This window comes from Buteo buteo, chromosome 14 (genome assembly GCF_964188355.1).
Source record: "Buteo buteo chromosome 14, bButBut1.hap1.1, whole genome shotgun sequence".
Classification (NCBI taxonomy): Eukaryota; Metazoa; Chordata; class Aves; order Accipitriformes; family Accipitridae; genus Buteo; species Buteo buteo.
In genome coordinates this window covers 5,567,833-5,595,776 of record NC_134184.1, presented here as the reverse complement: position 1 = coordinate 5,595,776, position 27,944 = coordinate 5,567,833, and the positions used below count along the sequence as shown (strand labels likewise).

Genomic DNA, 27,944 nt, shown 5'->3' with positions numbered 1-27,944 from the left:
ACTGTCACACTTACTACACTTGGTGGATCAGCTGAGCTTCAGTCCCCATGCACCCTAGTTTACCAGCTTAGGCTGCTAAGTCCGGGATGGTACACGGGCAACTCCCTAAACTTAGAGAACTGTTAACCCCAACTAATGCTGACACCGATGACTGCAATTCATCACTGCAAACTTGGCTCTGATCTTACAATGTCTATGGAGAACTGCTATCTCATCTTTGCACAGAGTACCCCTGACCTCAGTACAGTTCCACACAGACACAAAAGTCTCACTCAGAGCTCACGCTAGGCTTCACCACTACAAAACAAAAGCAGACCTACTGTACATTCAAAAACAAGCGCTTAGATTTCCTTAAGAACAAAAACCCCAGCAAACCCAAACTGGCCTACAAGCAGTGAAGTTAATGAAACCTAGCTTCCATAACATGCTCTTCCAGTGCAGTAAATTAAATCCCACTCCACACCCTCCACCAGACTGGAGACGGCACTTGCTGCCACTGGTCGAACTCTTGGGCAATCGGAGCTGCCACCCAACCACTGCCAAATAGGACAGAGGAGGTCCAACTTCCTTTCCCTTTACAAGTGCACTCAGACGGCTCCTGCTCTCCTCTAGAAAGCTGCTATTTCCATGAACAAAGCTGTCAAACACCTACAATTTTGCAGTCAGTAAAAAAAAAAAGGGACAATAATACTGCTGGGATGAAAGGGAAATTAACAGTGCGATCCCCTGAAAATTCTAGGCACAGGGCACTCCCGTTGCATCCTGAATTTGATAACAACTTTATGGACAGTTCTAACAAGATAATTAATTTAGCAAGAAATATTAAAGCCTAAACACAATTTCGATCCTTAACACTGGCTACACTGTAATGACACATGGTTAGAAGCAATCCACATGATGACAGCACTGCATTCATCGACAGCCTGAATGTAAAAATATGACAGTAAGCAAGGACAGGAAATTACTGTTGTTCTTACTAACATGAACTTAAAAGAGCTCTTGACCATGCAAAACAAATATACACTAGAACAATTTGCAGAGTAGACAGGCTCTATTTCACACATTCTCTTGTGCTTCAGTGTCAGGAGACCATCATCAGCGCTCAGAGGGAGGGGGCTATGGATTTCCCCATTTTTCACATTGCTCCAGTTTACATCTTGCCACTGATACTGTTACTAGTGAAGAATTAGCAAACCCTGGCTTTGGAATGAAAATAGATGTTAGAGGCCTTGTTCCTCTTTCATACACACACCCTAACATGTAGTCAGAGGCTACAATAGCTAGCAAAAACCTCATGAAACAGTATGTTGGTTTCGGCATAAGCTAAAAATTCAGTATCTATTGAGAAACTCCAGCCTATCATAAAAGTGTGGTTAGCCGCAGGTTGCTGAAGTTTGAAATAAGATAGTTCGATATAAGACATAAAAAGACTTGAGAAGTGAGCAGTAAAACTGAAGCTTCTATATCCTAGGAAGCCAGCAAAACCCCAGCTGTACAGCACAGAGGGACTAGATGACTCCCGAGTCTCCTGTGAGAAGCTGCAAAGGAAGTCACACTGGGAAAGCATGCTGTGGGCTGAAATATTTGCCTGGCAAGCCTTGCCCAGTTCAATCTTTTCTGGCAGGAAGTTTCTCTTCTCCCAAAATGTACTTCTCCCCCACACACACTTTTGGTGAAGAATAGCAGAAGTATAAGCAACATGCATAAAAGAAAGACTGGCAGCACCTAAACGGCCCCATGTTCTCCACCTCCCTATAAATAACCCCACATAACTGATACTGTAGTTGTTTTTAGGGCTGAGCCTCCAGCACCTATTAGCTTAATTTTCAATGTTGTTGTTCTCCCCAGATGAATCAAAATCAGCCAAGGGTGAAGGCTAGAAAAACAGGGCAATGGTAAGGTGTGCAGCCTTGCAAGCGAAGTGGCCGAGACAGACCCTTGGGATCAGTCATCCATTCAAGGAATCCAGCATCTCCTCCAGTTGACCATCCTGCCTTTTCCACCCTCCACGCTCTATATACTGTCCCTCTATATTTCAGTTTTATACATGTTTCTTTAGTCCAGGAACACATCACCCCACTATCAAGTGAACAAACGCTTTGCTGCTCATCAAACTCAGTAATCTATGAGACTGAGCACCTGGTGTAAACCTTTCCAGCGGGAGTGTTCCTGTTACCTCTTTCTGAACCATTGCCTTCTCACTCTCATCATCATCCTCACCACAGAGCAGCAGTCAACAGCTTCTTTCTGAGAAGTATTGAACATCAGGACATTGTTTCAGTCTCAGGATGAGTAAGAAGGGAGGCCCAAATCTCCTCCTTTCAACACAGATCACTTAGATCTATTTTGTATGATCGCACATCATCTTCCTATTCTGAAGCGCAATACATTTTAAAGCCTGTTAGACATGTTTGCCTCTCACTGTTCTTAACAGAAGGTGAAACCCTCAGTCCTCTGAGCTAGCTCTTAGTTTTCTATCTAATCAGTGTAGATACATGCTCTTCCACCAATATTGTTCATTAGCTTAAATGCCTACTTGCTTGAGCTTGACTCTACCCTGCCTTATTGGTTACTCATAACCCTCCTCTGCATTTGCTTTTCCTGGGTTAATCAGACAAATATTCCTAGCGTACTCTTGTAGATAAGCTTTTTTCTTTTCCAGTAACCCTCCCGGGTGTATTTCTGTACAAGTTTGTCTTTCCTGGCCACGGTTTATCAGAACTGGACACAGTAATGTCTCACTAGTCGCCCAGAAGTTTGACTGCGTGCACACCACAGTCACATTTGTTTTTTCACAACTGTGTTAAATTGGCAGCTTCCTTTCATCGTTGACTAATAAACCCAGGTATTTTCCCATTACTCTGCTGGAGGGTTCCTGGATTTATACTATAAATACTTACTAATCCATACATGTAGTATCTTGCATTTTGTGCTATTACATGTTCTTGTAGGCTCATTTCTATTACTTGAAGGTCTCAAGTCACCAACAGAAATGAGATTATTCATTGAAATTATTACTCAGTTCTGACTAGACTGACCAGGCTCTGCAACATTTACAAATGGATTCTGACAGTCTGTAAAAAATTCTGTGTATCTCTTTGGTATTGAATATATTTACATCACACAGATGCGTGGGGTTTGGGTTTTGCTTTGGTGTTTTTTGACTACATGGGCATTGCGAGAAGCCAGCGAATAATCTTCTTTCTTCTAGACAGAAGCAGCTATGGGCATCCTACTAAGATAAATTTGTTTTGAAGCTTTGCGGTTCAAAAAAAAAAATAAATAAAAAAATCAACAAACCCCAAAACACAGAGGCAAAAAGCCAAACAGAAGGCCCAAGCAAAACACCAGAAAGATTAAAACACTGCACACGGCAAGCATTTAACCAAAAGACTCAGACAGAGGAGTGCAAATGTGCTGCAAAATGCCAGAAACACATCTGCCACTCAAAAATTCCCAGCTAGGTTTGGAAACATGAAAACAAGTCAACAAGGAAGCAAAACTGGACTTGCCTGGAAAGCAGGCTGACACCTTAGGCCTTACTTAAGATGAGGACGTGAGAATGCAAAGGAAAGAACAGCACAGTAAGAAATCCAACCCCAGGAGCGAGCTCCTTTTCTGACAGCTTTCGGAAAGTATGCAAACAGCAGACGAATGGCTTTGGCTGAACCTTAAGCCTCTAAAGGAAATAAAGTGCTCTCTCCCTGTATCAAATCATTCCAACCAGTGACGTTTGAGAAAAAAAATGAAGGGTTAAGGAGTCTGTCTCATAGCCGAAAGACAAGCATACAAATGTGAGCATCTTTCCAGAGTGATACTGGTTCCCATGAGAAACTGTTGATGTCATCTCATCAATCACCTTCATTTTTTTGCTGTTTAGATGGGAGTATTTTTTGCAAACTGTACCACCATCTTTCCTGGCCCTCTATCGCTATCAGAAGGGGATGAGGAGGTAGGTACTCATTAGCAACAAACACCTAACGGCATCCCTTGCCAGCACAGGCCAGCGTGGCCATCACAGCGCATTCAAAGGGAGCGCTCACAGGGTCGGTGCGTTAGGCTTTACGCATCCCATTTACTTCTGTATACACGAGTGGGATTAACACGGTGGCCTGGGGCCCACCGCAGACACCTTCAGCCTCCGGACAACTGCCAGGTTTAAAACAGCAAGAACTTACCACGCCAGAGCCCCCTCCCCCAGCAACACCGGGAAGCGGAACCGGAGACCCTACACGGGATTTTCCCCTCGGGCGGCTCGGAGAGGCCTCTCCCCCCTTCCCTCCCGCCCACCTACCGGGACGCGAGGGGGTGGGGGGGGGCAGCGCAGGGGCCGCCGCCGCTGCTGCCGCCGCCGCCTCACCCAACAGCCCTCCACCCCCCGGTGCGACGCCAGCTCCCCCTCGGGCTAAGAGGCCGCTCCCGGGGCCTCGGGCGAGCGCGTCGCCGCCGCCCGCCCCAGCACCGAGCCGCCCCGCCGCCGCCGCCGCGGGCCCCCTGACAGGCACTTCCGGCCGCCGAGCGCCCGCCCAACCCCCTCCATCCCGCGCTCCCATTGGCTCACCCCTCCCGCCGCGTGACCGCTGCGCGGCCGCTGGTTGGCCCTCCCGGAAGCGCGTGTGGCGGCGCTGGCCCGACGAGGAGAGGAGTCGAGGCGGGGGGGCGGGCCGCTGTTTCCACGGTGACAGCGCCGGCAGGCTGACCCGCCGAGTGGCCGGCCGCCGTCGGCGTCACGTGGGGGCCGCCGCGCCCGCCGGTTGGCCGGCCACCCTCCGGCGGCGGCGGAGGGGGGGGGGGGAGGCGCCACGTGACGAGGCGCCGCCCGCCCTCCTCCCCGCGCTCTTTCTTCCTCCTCAGCGCTGCCCCCCCCCCCCCTCCGCGCCCCCCCCCCCCCGCCCCTCCGCGCGCGCCGGCCGGTTGGCTGTTGCCGTGGCGACAGGGGGAAGGAGGGGGGCGGGGCCGGCGGCGCCCCACCTCGGCCGCGCCGCAGCCCGTCAAGCGCGGCCCCGCCGCCGGCAGCATCCGCCGGGCGGGAGCGGGAGCGGAGCGGAGCGGCGGTGGCGGAGGCGACGGGCAGGGCAGGGCAGGGCAGGGCGGGGAGGAGGAGGAGGAGGAGGAGGAGGAGGAGGAGGAGGAGGAGGGGAGGGGAGGCCCGGCCCATGGCGGGGGGGTGAGGAGGGGCCGTCGAGCAGGTGCGGGTGGAGCGGGCGGTCCGCGCTGGCGGCGGCGGGAGGATGCGCGAGTACAAGGTGGTGGTGCTGGGCTCGGGCGGGGTGGGGAAGTCGGCGCTCACGGTGCAGTTCGTGACCGGCACCTTCATCGAGAAGTACGACCCCACCATCGAGGACTTCTACCGCAAGGAGATCGAGGTGGACGCCTCCCCCTCCGTCCTGGAGATCCTGGACACGGCGGGCACCGAGCAGTTCGCCTCCATGCGGGACCTCTACATCAAGAACGGGCAGGGCTTCATCCTCGTCTACAGCCTGGTCAACCAGCAGAGCTTCCAGGACATCCGACCCATGCGCGACCAGATCATCCGCGTCAAGAGGTGACTTGCCCGGCCAAGACGCTCCTCCGACGGCCGCGCCCGACGCCCACCTGCGGCCCGGCCCGCCGGGGCCTTGCGGGGCCGCCCGTCGTGCCCGTGGCCGTCCCCGTCCCCGTCCCCGTCCCCCTTCCCCGTCCCCTCCTCCCCGCCCCGGGCCGACCCGCAGGGCCCGGATCTCCGCCCTGCCCCGCTGCCCCCTCAGGTGCTGCCCCGCGGCTTCTTTTCCCTCACCCGCCTCCTTCCCTCCTTCCCCGGTAGCGTCCCCAGGGCGGCAGGACACCCCCCACCCCCCCGGTACCGTCCCCAGCCCCCGCCGGCGCCTCGCCCGCAGCCCCGGGCTCCCTGAGGGCGGGTGGCAACCAGCGGTTGCCGCTGCTCGAACACCCCTACCCCCCCATTTCCCGGTTTGGGGTGCTCCTGTGTGAAATAGGGCGGGCAGGCGGGCAGGCTGTGCCACGGCTGTAATGGGGGGGGAGGGGGGGGGGCGCGGAAAAGCAGTTCCCCGAATTACTGCGTGGGGTCGGTCCTCGAGTGTACTTTCTCAGTGGACGCGCCGTGGGCGATTCGCAAGGGTGTTGACCTGCGGCACGCGTGTCTTCTCAAAGCAGGCAGAGATCGATCCGCCTTTTCGGATACCTGCATAGGTATTTCCGTGAACTTCCCACTCCTCTTCAAAGTGGAGAGCGCAAGCCTCTTCCTCGGGTGACGGCTGTGAGCGTTAGGCCTTGTGTACGCTCGGTGTTTTTTCTCTTAAATTTCCCACGGTCGCGTTGCCAGCCGCTCCACCGCGAGTGAATCCACGGTGGTGAAACACCGGTGCGTGCTGCCAGTTTGTTTTTATAACCGCTGTGTTGTTTAGATATGCGTCAATCAGTTGGATGTCAGCAGCTGAAATGCAGCCAGTCGCCCTAAAATAAGGGGAGATGCACCATTTGAAATCATAGCAACCGTTTGAACCATAGTGTGGGTGAGAAAATGCCGCTGGCCAGATCATTGCAGACAGAAATCTGTTATTGCCCGTGGAGAGAGGTTGTAATTATGTCGCAGAACTGGTTGTAGCTTTGGCTTGGACATCTGAAAGGGAAGCCCTTGTAAATAACTTAGCTGGACCACAGCTGTTGGATTAGCATCTTAATGTAGAGTGGAGCACAAAAGGTGATAATGGCTAATCATATGGTTGGGTATGGTCTGTTCACAGAAACTACCATTCCAGACCAAGGCCTGGGGAAGATGTATTTTGAGAAATTGGGGAGGAGGGTGAGTAGGGGAAAGGGGAGGGGGGGAGGAGACAAAGCGCTGATGTTTTCAGAGACTTGCAACTTTCTTATAGTAGGTGTTTCTTAATGTGTGTCCTAACTTTGTCACTGGGGGTTTCTAAAGACCAATGTAATGAAGTTATTGTGAAATTATTACGGAAAATGCATTTTCTGTATCCTCATGATCCTTATCGTTCACACGTACCTTACAGAAGAATGTTTCTTCTTGAAGTAGTTAGGGTAGACTTTATTATTAATAAATGCTTTTGGTTTTCCTGTATTTAATCGGTGATATAAATTCATTTAGCCTCTGAATGCCTAGCTGTGGCTTTTGCAGCTTGCATTGTACCTTGCAATGGAGCATCTGCATTCAGACCCCAGCTGACAAGCTGTAGATAGGTGAAGCAGAATAGAAAGCAACTTGTACTTCCATAGTTACATTGACTCAGCACTGCTGAGAGTGGCTCTAAATGCTGCTGGTATTTTTCTTCTGCCCTCTCTTTTACTGCAAGACTTCAAGCTTTGGCTTTTGGTTAGGTGCTTCATGAAAGACATATGAGCAGTGTTTTAATCCTGAATTTCACTTATGCAAAGTAATCTAAAAGCAGCTGGAATCCTGAAAATTTTGAGTTGTAGTTGAAAGGGATATACTCTTGACTTGCAGTATTAAAAAGGTGTAGTTTCAGCAAGTGTACCAGATCTTTCCTTGTCAACTTACCTCATCTTATATCTGCGGGTTTTGTTGTTGTTATGTTTTGGAACTTAAGTTTGCAGGCAGTGTAAGACCTACTGTGCTCTTGACTTAAGCTTGCATCCTTTTTTACCAGTTAAACTGGAAGAATGCATATTTACGGATATAATATGTATCTGTAGAAGGACTTCTAAGTTATAACATACAGCTGCACAAATGCATTTAATCCATGTTGAGAGACAAATAATCATAGTCCTGTTTCCTTTGGGATTTTGGATGAGATATCTGAAAGTGACAACTATATGCTTATATTGATACAAAACCTTGATCTAAAAATCTCTGAACTTTCATTGTACCTGGAAACCAATTGGCCAGGTCTGTAACTGGTAGGTATCTCTGCATTTTACGTGTTGTCCTTGTTCCTTTTTTTTTTTTTTTCTTTTTATGAAGTAATCCCTGTGTTATTGCATAATTAGAGAATAATTTTGATTACTCTCCCAAGAAGTAGAAAAGCCAGGTGAAATTCCCTCTTCAGATTAAGAGATGCGTGCTTGAATCTTCTGCTTCCCTGGTCTAACCACCTCATACCAGGCCAAATTAAGCTAAGGGAGTCCTTCACCTGATGAAGGTGAATTACTTTATAGGAATGAATGACATGTTCATGAATGAAAGAGAGGAAACAAGTGGACCTTTACTTAACTCTGAAGCTTAGTGGTTAGAAGAGGTTGAGATCACTCTTGCCAGTATAGTTTCTGTTCTCATTAAATGGCTATTTAATATTAAAAAATGCATAAATAGACTTAAAAACAGGACTGAAATCCAGGTCTCCCAGTTTGCAGAGAAGTCTTCTAATGGCAAAACTATAAAGTCAAGCTTCCTTGTGTAGTGTGGGAGCCTTGCATCCCTTTCAGTCATGGTGCACAGTTTTATCAAGAAGGGAGGATGCCTCCATAGCTTTTAAATGGGTAATTAAAGTTCTTTCCTGGGAAATAGTTCAAATGTAAACCATATTCTTCTTTTCAAAGTAAATAAAACATTTTTGTCTAGATCTTTCTAAGAATGAGTCAAGGTGCTTTACCTTCAGTAAGGGAGCCCTGTCAGTTCTGAGTGGATGGGTGTACCCCCAGCAGCTCTACCTAGACACAGGATGAGGAGAAGGAAGAGGTTTCAGAAGTCCTCGCTGTATTTCGGGCCAGAGTTTCCCACTGCACAGAACGCTGCCAGCGTTGGATGAAGAATCACGGTGGTACAAAGTCACAGCTGCCGTTCTTCCTTCTCCAGATGCTGTGCCTGACAATAGATTTTACCCGGGGAGTGGCTTGGCTATAGCTTGTGTTGTACAAAGCAGTCGTTTCTGCCATCAGCTGTTCTTGCAGTGCCTGCAACTAGCCCTGCTTATCTGGAACTTGTGCTTCAGCATCAGTACGTGGTGCGCAGGAACTGATGAAGGGGGATGTGGCCGAGGTGAGTGAGGCTGTGGGTGCCTTGTTTTGCTGGATAAAGGAGTGTAATCAGAAGGTAGGAGGATGGAGGGGTTGTGTCCTGGTGTAGGGTGGTGGGTTGTGCAGAATGAGGCCAAAGGTATAGGGTCGGTCTCTGGGTTTAGGAACTTGAGAGTGCCTCCATGCTTGTTTGAAGCTGTTATCGCTGATACTGATAGCTAAGCGAACAGTTTGGGAGCTCCTCTTCACTCTACAATTGACTGCTTATCTGGAATGCATTGTTCCAACCTCATGATCTTAGCGTTTCAGGCACCTAGTACCAGTTTCTGGATCCCACTTGTGCCACATAAGTCCATTAAGCCTTGTTTCTTCTGATTCCTGCAAATGCTGAGAGTTTGTACTGTTGGGAAGATGGAGTGTACATAAGTATAATGTTATTTTTATGTGGTAGCTTTGAAGAGTACTTCTTACTTTCTGTATACAAGAAGGATAAAGAGAATCAACTGCTGCTTTACTGCCTCCTGGTGAAATATTATGCAAAATATGTTACCTGTGCGTTTGTAGGTGCTGCAAATCTAGGCCCTTCTTTCCCTCCAAAATGGATTCGCAAGCTTGGCAGCAAAGAACTGCCTATTGTTTATGCTCCAGACAGAACTCACTGTAGTTTTAGAATGAGCTGTTTTCTGGAGAAACCTTGTATTTGTGAGAGCAAGGCTAAACTGGATGAGTGGGCCCTGATGCCAGCAAAGGTCTGCAGTGAAGGAAGAGCAGAAGCTGTCAAATGAAACAGATTGGAAGTGGTGCACCCCAGTTAGATATCAAGGTTTAGAAATAAGTAGTGAGTATGCAGATTAAGCAGTGTAATTCCTTTTTTTTTTTTTTTTTTTTTTTTGTGGAAAAAGGAGTTAGGTAACTTCTAACACTTCTGTGTTTGTCTTTTGTGTGATTAGAAAGCTCTCTGAAGAGAATCTGCTGATACTTACCATATACTGAATTTTAATTTTGGATATGACTTTGTCAGTGTTTTTCTCCCATGAAGGTATGTTTAAACTTCATTGGGTGTATATTCTAGGTGCTTATGTAGCTTTCAATAATGTAATTTCTCATTCTGTCCTACAGGCTTTAATATATATACTTTTAGTAGAACCCCATGAAATAGAGAAGTATTATTATTTCTATTCAAGCAGAAAACTAAAGCACAGAAATAAAAAAGAACTCAAGTTAATTCAGAGTTCTTCACTTGTGCTATCTCTAGATGTCTGACCAGTGCTTTAAAGACAGGACTGTTGTGTTCATGTTTTGGACACTAACAGATTCTGCTTAAAATATAGTATTGTTGAGAAGTGCTCTATTCCAGTAGTGAAAAAAAACCCTTTTCATTGATGTATTGCTTTTTCTCTAGAAAGCAAAGACCAGAAAATTTATTAATTTAGATTGTCTGAAAGTGCAGACTAAATGATGTAGGTATATTGCTATGAAATATCACAGAAACATGTCTCCAAGTTTGAGAATGTTCTTTGTGGTGGTGTTTATCATCAGGATGAAAGTCTGCCTCCCAGTCTAGGGATTCTGTGTGGTAATTTAAAACATACAAGAGATGTAATTATTGACATTTATTAATTGTGAAATCAGCATCTTGAGTCAATGATAATTGATGTATTTAGTGACTTAATGGTGATTAAGTCTGAAAAACTATACTTGAAATCACAAATTGCTCAAATGTCTAGTTTGAAAATGTTGCTTTCCAAGTACTATGAAAACTAAGTATGGTTTTTATTCAAAGACCGTAAGTCCTCGTTAAGCAAGGTTGAATTTACCAGTTTTCTGAAATTCTATGTATTTCTCATCTTTGTTTTAAGAAAATATTTTTCTAATTTGGAGAGCTAGTTAGAGAATTCTTCATGAACACTGCTATGACGCATTCAATCACAAACATGGCTCCAACCTTCCAGGAAGAAATACCTAAGTGTTCAGTAGAAGTGAAATTTGGAAAATCCTATTCTTTCTGAAGTACTGTATGCAAAAGCTTGACAAATCTAGGGACTTTCATAGATGCTAGCTGTGTAGAGATGGTAGAAATAAGAGCAGACTGAAATCCTGAAGTCTTTTTTAGCAAGAGTTCTTTTTCTTGCAATGATTTCAATGTAGTAGATTTATTAGAGTACTCATCTGTATGTGAAAAAGGCAGGGCAGGTAACAAGTATTCTCTATAGGATGCCTGGCCAAGCTCTCAGCCAGTCTTGTGCACCCATCAGATGAAATTTAGCACTTTATTGCAAGAACAGATTAATAGATTTTAAATCCCATCAAACACTTGTACATATTTCTGAGAAAATGTAGGAACCTGGATGGAATCTTGACACAGTGCAGACATTGGCTATTATGTTAAAATATTTAAGTACAATAAAAGAGCTATACTACCCTCTCTTCCCCCCCCCCCCCTTTTTATTTTTATTTTTTTTTAAGGGGCACCTATGAATAGCTGTTTCTCAGGTGAGAACCTTATCGATTTACAAGAAGAAAATGCGAGTATTTTAAGCATCTGTACACATATAAAGAAGTGGTAAACACAAGTAGTCAGTTGTATCAAGTTGACCCTGTATATAACATCAGAACCTTCAGCTGTATGGCTGGCTGTTGTCTCCTATTGGGGAACTGATACATAGACTGTCCCCTAGGAAGTGTCTGTAATAGCAGGATTACAAGTTCACAGGATACAGAACATTACTGTAAAATTTATTTGGTTTTAAACTCAAATTTTTAGTTTCTCTTTGTGCTCTTATGCTTTTAAAATAACTTTACAACACTTCTTTCTGGCTCTATAGAGTTTAGATCTTTTGTGTGTGTGTGTATGAATCTACCTTTGTTTTAATTTGAAATTAATGAACTAATTCTGTCAGACAAAATTATAGGTTTCTTGATTTAACTGGGGAATTCATACATAGACAATCCTCTAACAAATGTCTCTGACAGTGTGCAATTTTAAGCTATAGAACATTATTTTAAAGTTGCTTGGCTTAAACTTGGCTATTTTGAGGTGCTCATGCATCTTCAGAACATATTACCTTTAATGTTTTCCTGTAGAAGCTTTTGAATTAAATTCTATACTTCCAGAGTTCTCTTGACTCTCCCTGCCCTGCCCCCACCCCGCCCCCCACCCCCTCCCTTGAAAATGTGAAATATTCATGCTACTTTGAGTTACTTTCTGTGGAAACCATGAAAATCTGAGGCAATGCTTATAACCAGACTCTTCTAATGTGTTTTTTTGGCTGCTTCCCTGCCCCTCCCCAGCTAATTGTATAGGTATTCCTTTCCAAGATTTATTTATTTTTCTTCGTAAGGTTAAGTGACATGATAGTTTCCATATGTGGGCACTGAAAATAAATCTTTTTATCCCCTCCTGCTTTTTAGGTATTCTTTGGACTTTTATTGAAAAAGCCAGGTAGGCAAGCTCCTTTTGTATGCATGTTTAGTTTAGATTGTGCTAGTTTAGAGTATAGCATATCTTCTTTACGATGCCCGTATCTCTTAACATCATATTCTCTTTTTGGGTCTTAATTGCCGATGTAGCTCATGTTGTTGTAGAGGTGTGTGAATAAGTATGGGTAGCTACAATTGTCAAATAGTAGAACGGTATATGGCAAGACTTCTTAAATTTGTTTTCAGTTGTGCAGTGTTGTTTGATCGTGTCTGTGTTGTAAAAATGCTATTTAATGTGTTAAAGACCAAATATAACAGTGACTTTAATGGCTTTCATAGTTTAGTACAATAATATAGCATTAATGCTTGGGGTTGAATGTTTTCTATCTTGCTCTTCATTAAGCTGTTTTGACACAGATTTTTGCAATGAATATTTGGAAAATTTTATCAAAAAAGAAGTCATTGCTCATTAGAATTTGTTTTGCTTTGAATTTGTTTTGCCTAGAGAACAATAATTCTTTAAATACTGTTTTTTATAGCCAACACAGTTGGCAGTAGCTTTAATCTTTTCTTTCAAAATAACCACGATTCTCTACTCTTCAGTTGGATGGTCTGTGGATAGAAACAAATTTTGTTGTCTGGTCATACATAAAACATTCTGGGTAACAGTATGTTTAGTTAAAACTCTTATACTAGCAGTCACACTCTTTGGACTGAAATTTCTAAAATAGACGTTCTTTGGCAATTGAAAGTTTTTAGATGAAAATCTGAAATGTCTGAGTAGGTGGCTCTCCCAAAAATCATTAAATCTATTCCTTTTCTAGTTTTCCCCTTAATAATTCAGTGTCAGATTTTTATTTTTTTGCACCTAAGAACAAACCTGGGGTTACTGGTTATTTAATTTCTGAAATATTGCAAGTGTTGCTCAAACATCTTTTCTTTTTTTTTTTTCCCTTCCTTTTTTTCTTCCTTGTAAATTGTGTAGGTGGTATGTGATGATAACGTTTTGAGAGAGAATAGGGAAGCAATTGGGACTGCAGTGCTAAATTGTCCTGGCACGTAGTGACTTGTACAAAGATTTACGTGATTGTTAAGGTAACAAGAACTGTAGCTATTTGCTTCTTCATGTTCTCTTATTCATCAGCTTCCTGCTGGTCTGTTTTTTTGAGGTTTTTTTCCCAGAGGTTTCCAATATAGGACTAGTATTCAATTTTTGCTGCACTAAGGCAAACAGTATAGTCTAGGTACAGTTTACAATGATGAGTGCAACTCGAACACTTTCTTTGTCAATGGATTGCATTTTAGCAGCTGTGTTGCCTTAAATCCTAGTCTAGACAAGAGAATTAAAGGTGTGGTATGAGCACGTTATCCTTTCTCAACATTGATGTCATGGGGCTAGCTCAATTAGTTGGTGCTGTACTCTTTAAAAATGCAATGGTGACTATTTTAATTCTTGTCTTGATTAGGCCTAGACTAGGTGAAAGATCAGGTGAAGGACAAAAAAAAGGAGTAAGCATTTTTTAGAGTTGATTAGCTTGTTTTGACAGATTGCGTGTGTCATGTACATAGAGCTTTAACAACTTTTAAAACATTGTTATTATCTTCTGCAAAAAGTCAGGGTAATGAGGCAGACATTAAAGCATTTTAAAGTTTTAGAATGTAATAGCTTAGGGTTGTGGTCTGGGGTAAAATAAAATACAACTCTTTATAGAATGGTTTGGTTCTGGTTAGCAAGTAGCCACCTTAACTAAAAGATTAATAGTGTCTGAGATTCCCGTGTGAGTATCTACTCAACTACAATTTAATTTGAACTGGAAATGAATTGGATAAGGGCACTGAACTTAAGTGCTCTGAATGTTGTGAAGAAGAGGTTTGGTCCTGGATTTCTGATTAACTGCAAAAAAAAGATGCTTTCAAGAAATAGCCACATAGGTAGCCTCTGGGCTATAGGTGCGCTTGATGTGACGAGTGAGTTTTGGTAGAAGAATGTACTCTTTGGCCTCTTACTCCTAATGTATTTCACAGTATAGAGGATAAGCCAGGACTGATCAACCTACTTTATCTGATTAGATCTAGTTGCAGTTTCCCACATTGCTATAACATCTTTTTAACTGCTGTGCAAAATCTTGAAACGTTTTATAAATGTGCAAATAATTGGAATGCTTTTTTCTTTTGAAAAAGCCATGAACTTCATAAGACCTATCTAGAAATGCATAAATTAAGCCTTTCCTCAAGAATTGCTTGTCTTTTGAAATTTCCTTACCATGTTTTCAATTTCATTTTTAAATTTTAGAAGCTCATAGTTTTTGTCAGAACAGAACAATGAATATGAAATGCTTGGGATTTGTACCATTTTCCCCAAAAGTTATAAATGAGTGGGGAAAAAATCTGTTTGGTGTTTTTTTTCCACCCACGTCTGTATTTAATTGCACTTGGCCATGATGCAGAATCCTGGACTTGTGTATTTTTTTGAGCTATGTGACAGCAGTCCTTATTTGTATACTGCTATTTGTACACTGTTTTTAAGAAGGTATGTTTTCAGTCTGTGGATTACTTTCTACTGCCAAAAGGACTTGATGTTGTAAAGGGTTTTCCTAGTAGTAATATTCTATCTCCACATATCAAAATTTGCCCCTCTTCTGCTGTAATAATTCTACTGAAAACCAGTTAAACAGTGGTGGTTTGCATTTTTGTGGTTTAGGGTGTTTTTTTTTTTAACTTTAGGAATTCAGTTTCTTTTTGAAAATAATTTGGAGGGCAGAAGATGATCACCTTGAACTATTTCTTCTGGAGCATTTTATCAGATGCCTTTCATACATTCCACCACCACCACCACCACCACCACCACCCCCCCCCAAAAAAAAAAAGAAAAAAATCTAACTGGTCTGAGTGCTTCTCAGTCTCCGATGAAATCCAGGCTCTCCATCTCGCTGCTTAAAGAAGACATCTGCTCTGCTAGCCTCAGAAGCAGTTAGATTCTTGGTAGCTGACATGCAGGTTACTCCCTACAATGCCTGGAAGAGAGAAGCATGAGTCACCTTCTGCTGGGTTAATGCTGCAGTCCACAATCAAAATCCAAGCGGTGATTTGGAATGAATTCTGCCATTGCTTTCGTCCGTTTGGGTGTGGTGTTAGGTTTGGGAAAGGGAGTGGGGGGGGTATCAATGCAGTGCCACTTAAATCTGCTTGGGTTCTTTAACAGATAACCTCCTTAGTACATAGTGGGAGTTTTGGGGATAGGAGAGGTTGGTTTTGGTTTTGTACCAAGTGTGCAGGATGCTGTCCAAAGCCGGGAATCCTGGCATTGATCTTCTGAACATGCAATGCACTGGAGGAGATGCTTCTTGTGCCCCCCCCCCCCCCTCATGTCAGCCTTCTCTTTTCTTGCATTTCATTGAGAAAGAAGTGAGAAATCAGTCTTGCAAAATAGCTTAGCATTTCTTTTCTGTGTCAGTTCTTTAGGAATCTGCTTTGCGCTGAGGTGTGTAGTCCTGTTGTAGCAAACCACGTGAACTATCTCCTTATGTATGTAGAATCTCTTCTCTTGAGAGGCAGGGCCTCTCACTGATCAAAACACTTAAATTCTAAAAGCATGGGAGAAAAGTGGAAGCCACTATGTCATCATAGAGCAACAGCTGATCTTTCCTGAAATACGGTGGTCACCTGGACTAGGGGAGTCTTCTGGTGGCCGTTCACTGTATGGGATATTGATTTTGCATTTTGGCAGTGACTTCTTAATCTAAAGTGAATAAGCAGTCCTGAGAAATCCCTGGGTTTCAGTCCCTAGTATCTTTCTTCAGCTTGTACACCTGATCTTTTTCTGTTGTTACTATTCCCTTGGGATTTGTCAATTGGCCTTCGTGTATTTGTACATGCCTTCATAGTGGCACATCTTCAACAGGAAGATTGAAGAGTATTTTCTCAACCTCACTTGTAGGTTAGTGGTTAGAGTGCTATTCTGGGGAAAGCAGATGTGAAGCTCATATGACTGAAGAAAGCCTATGGTGCAGGTCTTTCACCTCCTTGACCAGTTTTGTAATTGCTGTACTGCTACATTAAATGTGAGAAACAGCGTTGCCACTACTTGCTTTTATTCCCATGGCTTTCTGTGGAAGTGGTATCTGTTGTGGGTTTTGTTGAGTATCTTACTATTGGCGCGTTACTAGACTCACAGAAGAATGTTTAGTGAATTAGGCCTCTCACGGGACTTGGCTGCTTGCATGCCTCATCTGTAAATCCCAAAGAGCTTAGGTGTGTGACCCTGGTGTGGTTCCAATATATGGCTCAGCTGAGCTTGCACAGCTGTAGGCCTTCAGACAGCTACCTTGTTTTGACAAAAATTTTAGGTGGATGCAACCTGTCAAGAAATTAACTGGGTAGGCAGAAATTTTGTGGAGCAGTCTCTTGGACGTGGCTCCCTAAATTGTTCTGGACTCCCAGTATATTTACATACCTCAGTTTTGCATTCAGGTCCAGAAATATTTGCCATCCGAATGTTTTCCTCTCTTTACCTCCTGCTTTTTCACATCAGTTTCATTCCTTATGTTTTGAGCAGTGAATTTCTGAATGCCTTTGTATGGATCTTGTTCGTACAGAATATTGAGTAGACCACTGACTTGATGATCATATCATCCCCAGCATGCGCTTGACAATTCTTGTACTTCAGATGTCTTCCTTCTTTAAAAGAGAGTTCTATGCCCAGGTTATATTATATTGCTGATTCTAGCATTATATTTGGAGTAGAATCTGCTTAGGTGGCTATCCTCATACAAAGGGATTAAAAACTCTTTCCTAGGAAGAAACTGGAGAAGCAGATGATACCAAGATAGCCTGCCAAGAGTCCATAGAGTTTTAATGTTAAATATCAAATGTGAAGAAACTGGATTAATTAGTCTTCATAGGCATCTCTTCTGTGTTTCTCCTAGTTTGGATGTCTGCAGCCTCACTTAACATTAGAAGCTGCAGATGCTCAGCAGGCAATCTTCCTATCATCTGCTTCTCCAGTAGCTGTTACAGGCCAGCCATGTGAGAGAACTGATAGCCTTCTGCTCCTTGATCCTCGATGATGTTCCAGAAAATTTAGGCATGATGGCACATTCTGGAATTCCACTCAAGCCAGATTTTCCCAAATGTGATTCAAATTGTGGGGAAGCTAGGCTGCCTGTTGATGTGGTGAATGAGTGGCTATGTTTTGACGGGATTAGGTTTGAAGAAACTTCTGCTGCCTTTAAAGATAACATTATGGATCAGATGATAATTTTGCCTGGACTGTGTGAATGGATATCTAATAGTCTTGCCTCTAGTCTGGCACTATATACATCACAGTTGTTCCATCTGGGATTGTGTAACCTCTGTTACTAACTGAAGTACCACTGTCTTATGTAGCTGATGCAAATTTCTTATGAGTCTGTTTACCATCTAACAGTTTTTGGTCAAACCTCTTGTAACCCTTTTATTTCTAGTGCTCCCTGTAACCAGATTTCATAGCAACCGAAGTCAGATGCTTGCTACCCATCAGTTGAGTCTGTCAGCAACTGTTGGCAAGGAATGCTGTTCCTATTACCACTCTGAATACCAGTTTTTACTTAAAGGTCTGGCGTTATTGTGGCAATAGCCCTGCTGCCACCAGGCCCTGTGCCTCAGATTCTGCCCTGACCACGTAACGGGAGGATTGCTGGACTTGCTCCGCATCTGTGTGAGGGTGGTTTTCAGGAACCATAGTGAGCAAATGCAGTCCTTGGACAGCCTCCTGATGGACCGCAGCTACTGTTATTTTCATCTTTTTGATTTACGCCGTTGGTTATGTTTATAATTGCCAAGAGTTCAACCACTGGGCAGCTGTAACATTTATAGACAGGATACATAATGTGAATGTTTAACTAAAAGCAGGGCCGGAAGGGACTGGCACTTGCAGACAATATGAACCCTCGGTCATACTACTAAGCTATAGCGGACATGTTCAAAATACCATTATATTATATTTTGTCTAAGAATTATATCACAAGAAGCTCAAGATAAGGATTGTGGTAGTCTGATCTGATGATGGCAAGGTGGTTTCTCCTGACTCCTTCCTCTTACTACTTTCGTAACTCTTTGGTTAAACAAATCCACATAATTCAGTTTTTACTTATCAAAGTTTACAATATAACTGTGTTTTGAAAAGGAAAATAAAATATATGGAAAGCTAGGGTCAGGATACTTGAACTTAAAATGTTCAGGTTGCTCTGGAACATAAGTAAAAGGGAAAGGAGGGTGATGTGCAGACCATGTATTGCAGGTTTTACTGGTGTATCCCTAGGCTTGATATGGACACACTGAGAAAAAAACCTGTGGTTACAAAGTTTTCACCTCTGGGGAAGAATTGCTGCCTTGTAGACTTAATATAGGATTTGGGGAAAAAAAAAAAAAACGTTTACCCTGTATTCTTTCCATGGATTCTCAAGAACTTGGTCATTCAATATGATTTGCTGTTTATTGCAGGATATTGCTTTTTTTCTTTATCTTTTTCTGACCCTTGTAAACTGTATTTGGCTAAAATATACCAAAAAGCATCCTTTTTTAAATTGAGATGAGCATATTCAAGAAAGAAAACAAATCACCTAAAGGTGTGAAGTCACTGAACTTAGCATATGTTGAATTTTCCTCCAGATGGTTTTTATTCAGAAATAGTGACTGCCACCATGGTAGCTTCATCTGCCAGAGAGGAACAATGGAAAGCTCAATTGTGGATGAAAGCTGAGAAGGCACACCTTGAAAGTCCCTTATTACTCTAAAATTAAGCAATTGTATTGCCTTCCTAGCTGGGATAATTGGACTGGTAATTGAAGTCTACATTCTTCTCCCAGAGATGATCAAAACGCCTTCCTTTGAAAGACTTTCTGTCTGTCAGCAAGAAATGTGGTTAGATTAAAAGGACTGGGAACAGTCTGGGCTGCACACACCTTCATATTAATTGAAATGGCCTTTCTGCATAGGACAACTTAATGTGGAAAAAAATAATTAGTGGACTATTTTCAGGAAATTCTAGTTACCAATTAGTGATTCAATGAAGAAAGTGTAATGGACACTAGGGTGTGTGGTACCTTTAAGTATAGGCTCTTTCTTAAAAGAAGTCCAACTTTCTCAAATATTTTCTTACCATTATTACTGTCACTAATGAGGCTTAAGTATACAAATTATCATCCTTTCTGTCCCTAGAATGTGTCAAATTGACATTTAAATATTGGGGTAATATTTTGTTTCTCAGAATGAAACAAAGTAGATTATAGTTTAGCATCTTTCACAAACTGTTACCTACCTAAATGTTGCCATTTTAAAAATAAGCTTACTTAGAGACACAGACAGCTAAAATGTATGTATATACACAAATATAGGCATATATGTGCAGAGGCATTTTTCAGTCTTCCAGCCTGTGGGGTCAGGAACCAGGACAAAAAAACAAAATGTGGATTTCGCCAGGTTCTGCAGACATCTTCTATTTAAAATAGTTTAAAATAGGCTTTGTCCAAATATGAAAATTTTGTCACTAAGTTACTTTTTGCACAAGTTTGGTTAAGCCAATGTAAAGCCACGTGGTTTGCTTCCCACCTAATTTAAACAATATTAAAATTGGTGTCCATGTTGGCATTTGCGACATTTTAAAGAAATGATTTAGGTTGGCCTGGCTTGTTTGTTTTTTCTCCCTCTGAAAAAAAGATGTCCGTAAGAGACATAGCCTCTCGTTGGGAAGGTTTTCATTCTTTTTCTCCCTCCCTCCCTCTCTTACAGACGCGTGCATGTGTTGCTTTTTTCTGTCGGCTAGCAGAGCCCATCCTTTCCGTCGGTTCAGCTGAGTAACTGTCTCTTTGGGTGACACAGGCCATCAGCCGACGTACGGCCGCCGGCAGAACGCCGGCGCGGAGGTGCTCCGGTGCCCCGGGGATGCTGACAGCCAGGAGCCTCGGGCTCTGACCCCGGCGCACCCGCTCCGCTCCGGCACGGCTTCGGCACTGGCCGAAGCAGCCAGGGTGCCGAAAGCCCCAGAGATTGCGCGGCGGTGGAGATCTGCAGGCTAACCTTGCTGGTGCAGGCATGGCCCGATAGCTGACAGGGTTAGTGTGTACAAGATAAAATGGTCTTCGAGGTGACCGAGTGCCACAGAGTGTCTTCGTAGACAATAAAAGGGCTGTCAGACAGGTTAGTAAAACTCTTCGGGGAAAAGGGACCTTTTTTAACCTAGACTAGACCCAAAGAAATTAATATTTATACAGTAGTTAAAATAGCTCAACATCAGAAAGGATGAGTATATCTGAGCTCCTCATTCTAGCAGCCTTCATTTTAATAGTTAACTCAAATACTAGATTTGAGATATACATGCATGTAAGGAAGAATAAAATGTTTTGATTTTACTGTTTTATGTACTAGATACCCTATATTTGATGTCATTTTATAAACAAGTTCTTCCTAGGAAAGTTCTGGATACTAGAATGCATAAACTTTAGTTTCAAGTCTTCTAATATATTCAGGATGCTGATTTAGAATGAAGTAGTCTGTTGTTGTTTTTCTTTAGTTGGTACCTGTCTTATTGTTGGAAGAATGAAAAAAGCTCCCAAGAGAATTATTTCTGAAGTTTGTGCTCAACATAGAAGAGAGGTTATCAGTAAATCATACTTTATATTTGCCACATAGAGTTAGTATGCTGGGAGGCACTATTTTATACTTGAAGATGAACCAAACCCCAAACAAATAACAAAACAAACAAACAAACAAAAATCCCACCTGACTTTGGAAGCTCTTATTTTTGTATATTCATCTTTAGATATGGAAACAGTTTCACTTAACTGGCTGATGTGTTCTTTTTTAATTGAATTTCTAGAGTTACAAAGTTGAGTTGTTAAAGGTGGAGGTCACTTCTGAAAACTGTGGAGAAGAAAACCTTCTAGGTGCTCTGTTCATTCAAACACTCCAATTATTTAAACGAGGCTTATGGTAACTGGATAAATTATTCTGTAAATCTCTGAAGTCACAGCAGAAAGTTTCTCTTTCCCAAGTTGAAAGTCAGATGTTCTGGTAGAAACTCAGCAGGAGTGAAGAGGCTTTCAGAGCATCTGCTAATGAAACTAGTCAAGGCTGTCAGATTCACATCTGTTTTTTCTTTGTTGTCACAAACTTTATTTTGGTAAAAGAGGGCTTGACTACAGTCAGAAGGATATGAAGTCGTAATACTACTTCTGAAGTAAAAGATAAAATGATAGAACTTGTACTATTTTCTCCTATATTGGTTCACTATACCAGCATGGCCATTTGCTTAGAGTTTCTGTAAAACAGTCTACCGAGTTGTAACCTAATTGTACCGTTGTGAGGAAAATCTGTCTCAACAGAGCATTTTTTGCAAAGTTTTCTTATATGCATTGTAGGATATTTTTGTTAGGTTGAAGGACATTAAGCTGTATTCGTCTTTGGTTACTAGGGCAACAAGGAAGTCTCTGCTTCGTACTAGACACAAATTCTCTTCAAGCTGTGCAATATCATATAAACTCTGGTATCTATCTGCCTTAGCTCCTACATGGGGATTGATGGGAGAGCAGAAATTTATGCCAGGTGGTTTGCCTCTTAATCCCATTATTTTTATTTTACTTTTTCTTAAGTTTAGTGACCCAAAGCTAGGTTCATTGCAAAAGGTCAAATTATTTAGAAAGTAAATAAATGAAAGCCACTATGGCAATGCAGTTCATGTCCATGTGTAATGCTCGATTCTACAGACCAGATAGTGGCAATCAAGTTGTCAGAGGTGAGTTTTGTGATCCAGGCTTGCATACGTTTTCAGAGGCTAGATCTGGGTAGTGCTGAAAGTCAGCAGCTCTGACTTCTTGCTTCATGGAGGAGAAACTGTTGCTTTCTGTGTGGTTCTGACTGGACGGCACGACACGATCATTCCTGAACTCTAATCCTTTGGAAGCAGGTGATGCTACTAAGAAGGTTTTGCATTAATTGTCAGGCCTATTCTTGAAGACTGTAAAAGTGTAATTTTAATGAGCTAGAGAAAATCCTATTAGAATAGTTCAAATAAGTTTTGCAGTGGGATTTTTATCAGTGATTATAAATTGGTTAAAGGAATATAAGAGTGTGTTCATTTTAAAGAGTGAAATAATACCTTACAGAACTATAGTCTTCTGGCCCTTTCAAAATGCATATGCATTTGACTATTTTTGCTAGCCAAAGTTTTTATGTTGGGTATCCATTAAGAAGTTTCACTTTCTATAGTTTAAATAAACAAGGATAAAGAGATTGAACTTGCCATTAACTTATGCTTGAGCTTTAGTTAATTCTGTAAAATCTGGTTAATTCACTTTGCTTTCATAATTCTAGGATATATGTCTATCTTAAATCCTGTAAGTACGATTATCAGTTCCTCTACATAAATGAATAGCTATAAATATTTGTATAGCTTTGGCATTTGTTTCTCAGCCCATTTTCTATGGAAACAAGCCTTATGCAACTCAGTTGTCTGCTTGTCTCATCTTCCTCTGTTACCTGCCAGTAAGTTTTGAATTCTGTGGCAAAGTTAAACTAAATTAAATGCTAGGACAAGTTCCCAAAGAGGTCGTGGAAGGTCTGTCCTTGGAGGTTTTCAAGACTGAACTGTACATGGCCCTGAGCAAGCTGGCTGAGATCTGCTGGCTGACCTTGCTCTGAGCAGGTAGTTGGACTAGAGACCTCCCGAGGTCCCTTCCTGCCCCAGTGGGTCTGTGGTTTGATGTCTGGAACGAATTAGAAATCTAAATAATGATTAAGTTCTATATCAGTCGTGGGAAGGACACCCTGTCAGTGCTCTAGTTGTGGAAGAAACTGTGGCATGTGCTCAGCCCTAATTATGGACGGGAGAATGGTGAGGGGAAGAGTTGTAGGCAGAAGGAAAAACTTTAGAGCTTTAGATACAGCATTGAACGAATCTATAAGAAACTAGACCTACCATTGTCCTCATAAATTACTTTGCAGACTCTGTCTTTTATAGAAGGGCTGGATGCTGCTTCAGCTTTTACAAATGGAATATTAACAATATCTTGGTCTCAAAGATTTTTCTTTAACCCAGCTACAGGCATAAACTTTGATATATCTGAATTGGTACAAATCTCTTTGCTCACTTCCCTTCTTCTCCCCCACCTTTGTCAATGCTTCCTTATGCAGTAAGTTTGCAGTATATTTAAAAATATTGCAGTAATTCATCTAAAGGCTTGCATGTCAAGAGATATGCTCCTGAGAGAAATTTCTTGTGACAAAGCATGTATTGATAGATAAATGGTAATGCATGTTAGGGTCACTGTTAAGTTCTTTGAACACAGCAATGTAATAAATTAAAAATATGAAACAATTAGAACCCGTAGATTTGCTGTATGATATGCAGGAGGCTTATATTGCTTTTAATGGGTATCTGCATTTTTCATTGCCTTTGCAAAGGGATGTATTCAATCCTACATCATCAGAATAGGCAAGCTTTTTGACCTTGTAGAAGTTTTGTACAGAGAAGCAAGGAGGAGGAAGAAATCCCTCAGTGTCCGCATATTTTTTTTAAGATACTGTGAGCCCTTGCAGTTTCTGCTCAAGCCAGTGGTGTTGAAGTGAGGTAACAGTCCGAGGCACACCTAATCCAATAGCTTTATTCTCTCTGATGGCAAGCTTGATGTTGGCGCAGAGTCTGCCCTAATGTATCTGTTCTCAATACTTGTAAAGAAAACCTGAAGATTTATGGTGTTACATAGCCTACTGCTGAGAATAGCTGGGATGCAGAGTGTGTTTCTCTTGAAGAGCAAGCAAAACTGCTAATGCATCCTTCAAGATGTTCAGATTGCCTCCATTGCTAAGGATGGAAGACCTCAGAAGTGTTTACATGCCATAAGCATTCAGAAGTTAAAGCTGACAGCTGCTGTTTTCTTCAGATGGAGAATGGAGTTACAGAGTTCAAGGGAGTTGCTAGAAATCGCAGTCAGTCTGTAACAGGGGATGGAACTGAACGCTCATCTCTTAAATTGCGTGTCAGCACTCCTCTCGCTTGATGTTGAATGTGTTTTCTGCAAGGTATTGAAGGATAAAGTTTAATTATAAGTAGTTATGTCTGAAAAAAATGGTCATTTTAAAGAGTTGTCTTTTTTTAAGACTTTAAAATACAAATAAAAAGTAGATGGTAGTCTCTTTAATTTTAGTATCTTCCATACGTTGTACATTTGGTAGGTACTGAAAAACTTGACATATCCAGTCATGCTCATTATATTGGAATAAACATTAATATATTAGCATGGCATATGGCTTAAAAATATTTAAGGTCAGAAAACTAATACGGTCATTAAGAACAATTTTCAATTATGGACGCAAAGTTTAAATACTTAAATGAGGACTAATTTTCAAGATGTTGAGCCATTTCTACAGCTAGTAGCAGCAATTTTCAAAAAATTAGATGCTCAGCTTTAGTGTCTGGAAATTTTGAGCAAGAACTTTGTATTTAAACAGCTATGCTGTGCCTTATAATTTGTTCATAGTTTTCTTGACAAGTAGACTTCTTTCAATGCAAACTGAGTATAGAGACAGGAAATAAGTGAAATGGATGCACCTGCGAGAATCTCAGATTTGTAGAACATTCTGATTTTCCTGTTGCTTTTAGAAACAAGAGAATTAGTCATGATAGAAAAAGTCAGGTAAAAGGCTTGCATTCTATATAGATTGGAAACTTGGGGTTACTGCTTTTTAAATTATACCAAGGAATAGGAAATTCTTATTTGAAAATTCCAGTGTTCCTAAGTTGCTAAATGTGGCAAGCACTTCAGGATTTCAAAAAGATGATGTTGATGCTCGATTGTATAAGATGAGAATTTTGATTGGCATAGGGAAGGAACTCAAGGATTAAAATATTGTTTGGATATGCTCACAGCTAACTTGCTGCTAAGCACGTAGATGTTATATATCACTTAGAGTCTTTTCAGTCTTGATAATAGACTTCAGTGTTAGATATTAATTTTAATGGTAGATATTAGGGAGAGGTGTCCTGTTTACGGTGAAAGCTAACCTCTTCTTTGCGAAGGCTTTTGAGCATCTGAAATGCCAGTAGATGAGAACTGCTGTTAACTCCTGTCATAGGCTCCTTGCTGTCATCCCCAGTGCTCAAAGTGCTGTTTGCCTGTCACTTTCTATGCCAGAGCCTTACTTGGAGGGGAACCGATAATGCCATTGAACATAGTTTAAACATTCATGGAGTTCTGCAAACTTGCTGAGAAAAGGTCTCCGTAAAGTCTTGATGGTCAGGGATTTTTCTTTAGGACTTAGCTTTAGTGGATAGTGAACTCTTCACCCACAGGGCATGTCGGCAGGCCATTGAATTTTCAGGTGGTATTGCTGTTTTACCGTTGTGACATTTGCCATTGGGTGACAGAGCTGAAGGTAGGCTGTATCTGCAGTGACTTGCAGAAGCAGGCTGAACACATGGAAGGAGTTTATCGTTACTCTAGTTCTCCCATGAGATCTTCGATGCAGAAAATCCTCTATAGATAAAAATTTCTCTCTGAAGTGATTGGAAACGACCTGGAAAGTTGCGTAGTGTCCTTCGTACAGAAACGATATGCATCATCCTGTTGCCTCTGTTGCAGCAAAGGAATGTAGGTTTACAGGGTGGCCTTTGAGTATGCGTATTGGATAGTACCATGCGCTTTTCTTGTCCCTTGAAAGGTCTCAGCTGTAAGCTGCCTAGAAATAATGTGTTCAAGTTCTTTGGTTGAAAAGTGCTTATAGTAACGGTTGGGAAGCAAATATATGTAGTGCTTTGTTACATTGGGTTTTGTTGTTGTTGTTTCTTGGGCTTTTGCTTGGAAGAGAACCATTTCCTCTAATTACTTACAAGCACAGTACCAAGGGTGAGCCTGCCAAAGAACTTCAGCAAAACTGGCATTGGTTGAGACTTTTCCTAGACCTTGAAACCAAACTGGAATGTGTAAGCTGACTGTAATAACCACAGAACTGAATTGTCTTTAAAGTATTTTATTTAAGTTGAGGTGATTATTTCCAGAAAGTTTCATGTACAAGAACAAAGATAGTTTCTGAAGCCTCCTCAAAAGCGATATGGTGTGCTGGTTATTTATTATTCTAATATTATTCTTCAAGTTGTTTTACAATTATTATTTAATTTGCTGTCCTATGAGTAAGTACAATTACCCTGACTTTATTTATATACCTCAGTCTATCCATCTGAAGAGTTTGTTTCCCAAAGGCTATATAACGAGTTCATGTCAAAGCTTAGAACAAAATGTTAGATCCCCAGTCCTGCAATTAGGCCATACACTTTTCTTTATAGCAGACTAATTCATGACTCAGCCACCTAATTGCAGTGGGACTTCCAATAAGCTCTTTAACATCTATTCTAAAAATGATTTTAAGACTCTTTTTTTAGTTGGGAGTTGTTGCTTAAGTAATTAAATCCTTACACAATATAGCTTACAAAACTGAATATTGAATGCAATTAATTGGTAAACTGGAATGACTTGTTTGCATCAGAATGGTGGGGGTTTTACAGCTGTTCTGTATAGATTTACCTGAGAAGCTGTAATAATTTCCATTAGAGAGCAAAGTGCTCAAACTTTGCAGAAACCTACTTATTTTTAGATTTACATATCTATCTCCTGACACATTCTATACATGTATACAGGTATAGGCACATCTTCATTGGTGTATGTTTGCAGGACTCCATGGAAAAAGATACAGCTCTGCAGACTGAGCCCCTGCTGCTGATTTAACTCATAATGTTAAAATTTTTAAAGCTATCAAAATACAAAGAATCACGGTTTGGAAAAAGTGCAATGTCTTCTCTGGCTGTATTTCTTAAGACAAGGTAATAATTGCTTTAGAAGTATGTATATATTTTTCCTGCTGCTTTGGTTCAAGAATTGGAAGCTTCAATAAAGGGTTAAGATTGTTTGTTTTCCCCTTGACAATTCTGTGGTCTTGCTTCCTCTCATCCTGGTGTTAGAGAGGCTCAGAATCAGACTAGGGAACACTGTGTGTCTTCTCTTACCCTCTGAAGCTGATGCGAGTTTTAGCTGTTGAGGATTCTGCATTAAATGTCCAAGGAATTGTGTTAAAGGGATAAGAAAAAGTCTTGATATTTATGCTTGGAGTATGTTCTTTCTCGATGAGGAAACTTCTAATTCAAGTTACGACAGATTTTACTGCAGGCAATCTAAGTTTGCAAGTTACATAACAAAATAATGTTTAGTAATATTTAAGTATGAATTTATAAACAATCTAATAGATTTAACTGTCATTTCTGGTACTTTATTTCATATTGCCCAGAATTCTTTTACTGTGTATTTTGGCAGGATTCTGACTACAAATTTTTTGTAAGTCTAAAATGAAGAATAATTATTTTCACTGATTTTCTGATATTATTTGCATCATCGTGGTCCCTAATATCTTTAGCCCTTAAATTACATTCCTTTTTGAAATATGATCAAAACTGCCAGAAAGACAATTTAAAAAAAAAAAAAAAAAAAAAAAGAGAGAGAGAGAGATCGGGGGGGAGACACCCTGCATGTAGAAGAAGATGATAAAGGTGGTTTAGTACTGGAGACTCC

At 41.7% G+C, this 27,944-nt stretch overlaps 1 protein-coding gene across 1 annotated transcript in view; it reads left to right on the top strand.

Annotated features, from left to right (window-relative positions):
* The first annotated feature begins 5,170 nt into the window (after positions 1-5,170).
* RAP2A (RAP2A, member of RAS oncogene family) overlaps positions 5,171-27,944 on the top strand; it is a 32,202-nt gene continuing 9,428 nt past the window's right edge. The window contains exon 1 of the mRNA XM_075045945.1: positions 5,171-5,545. Coding sequence (XP_074902046.1) covers positions 5,232-5,545 — 314 coding nt within the window. The 5' untranslated portion in view covers positions 5,171-5,231. The remainder of the gene's footprint in view (positions 5,546-27,944) is intronic.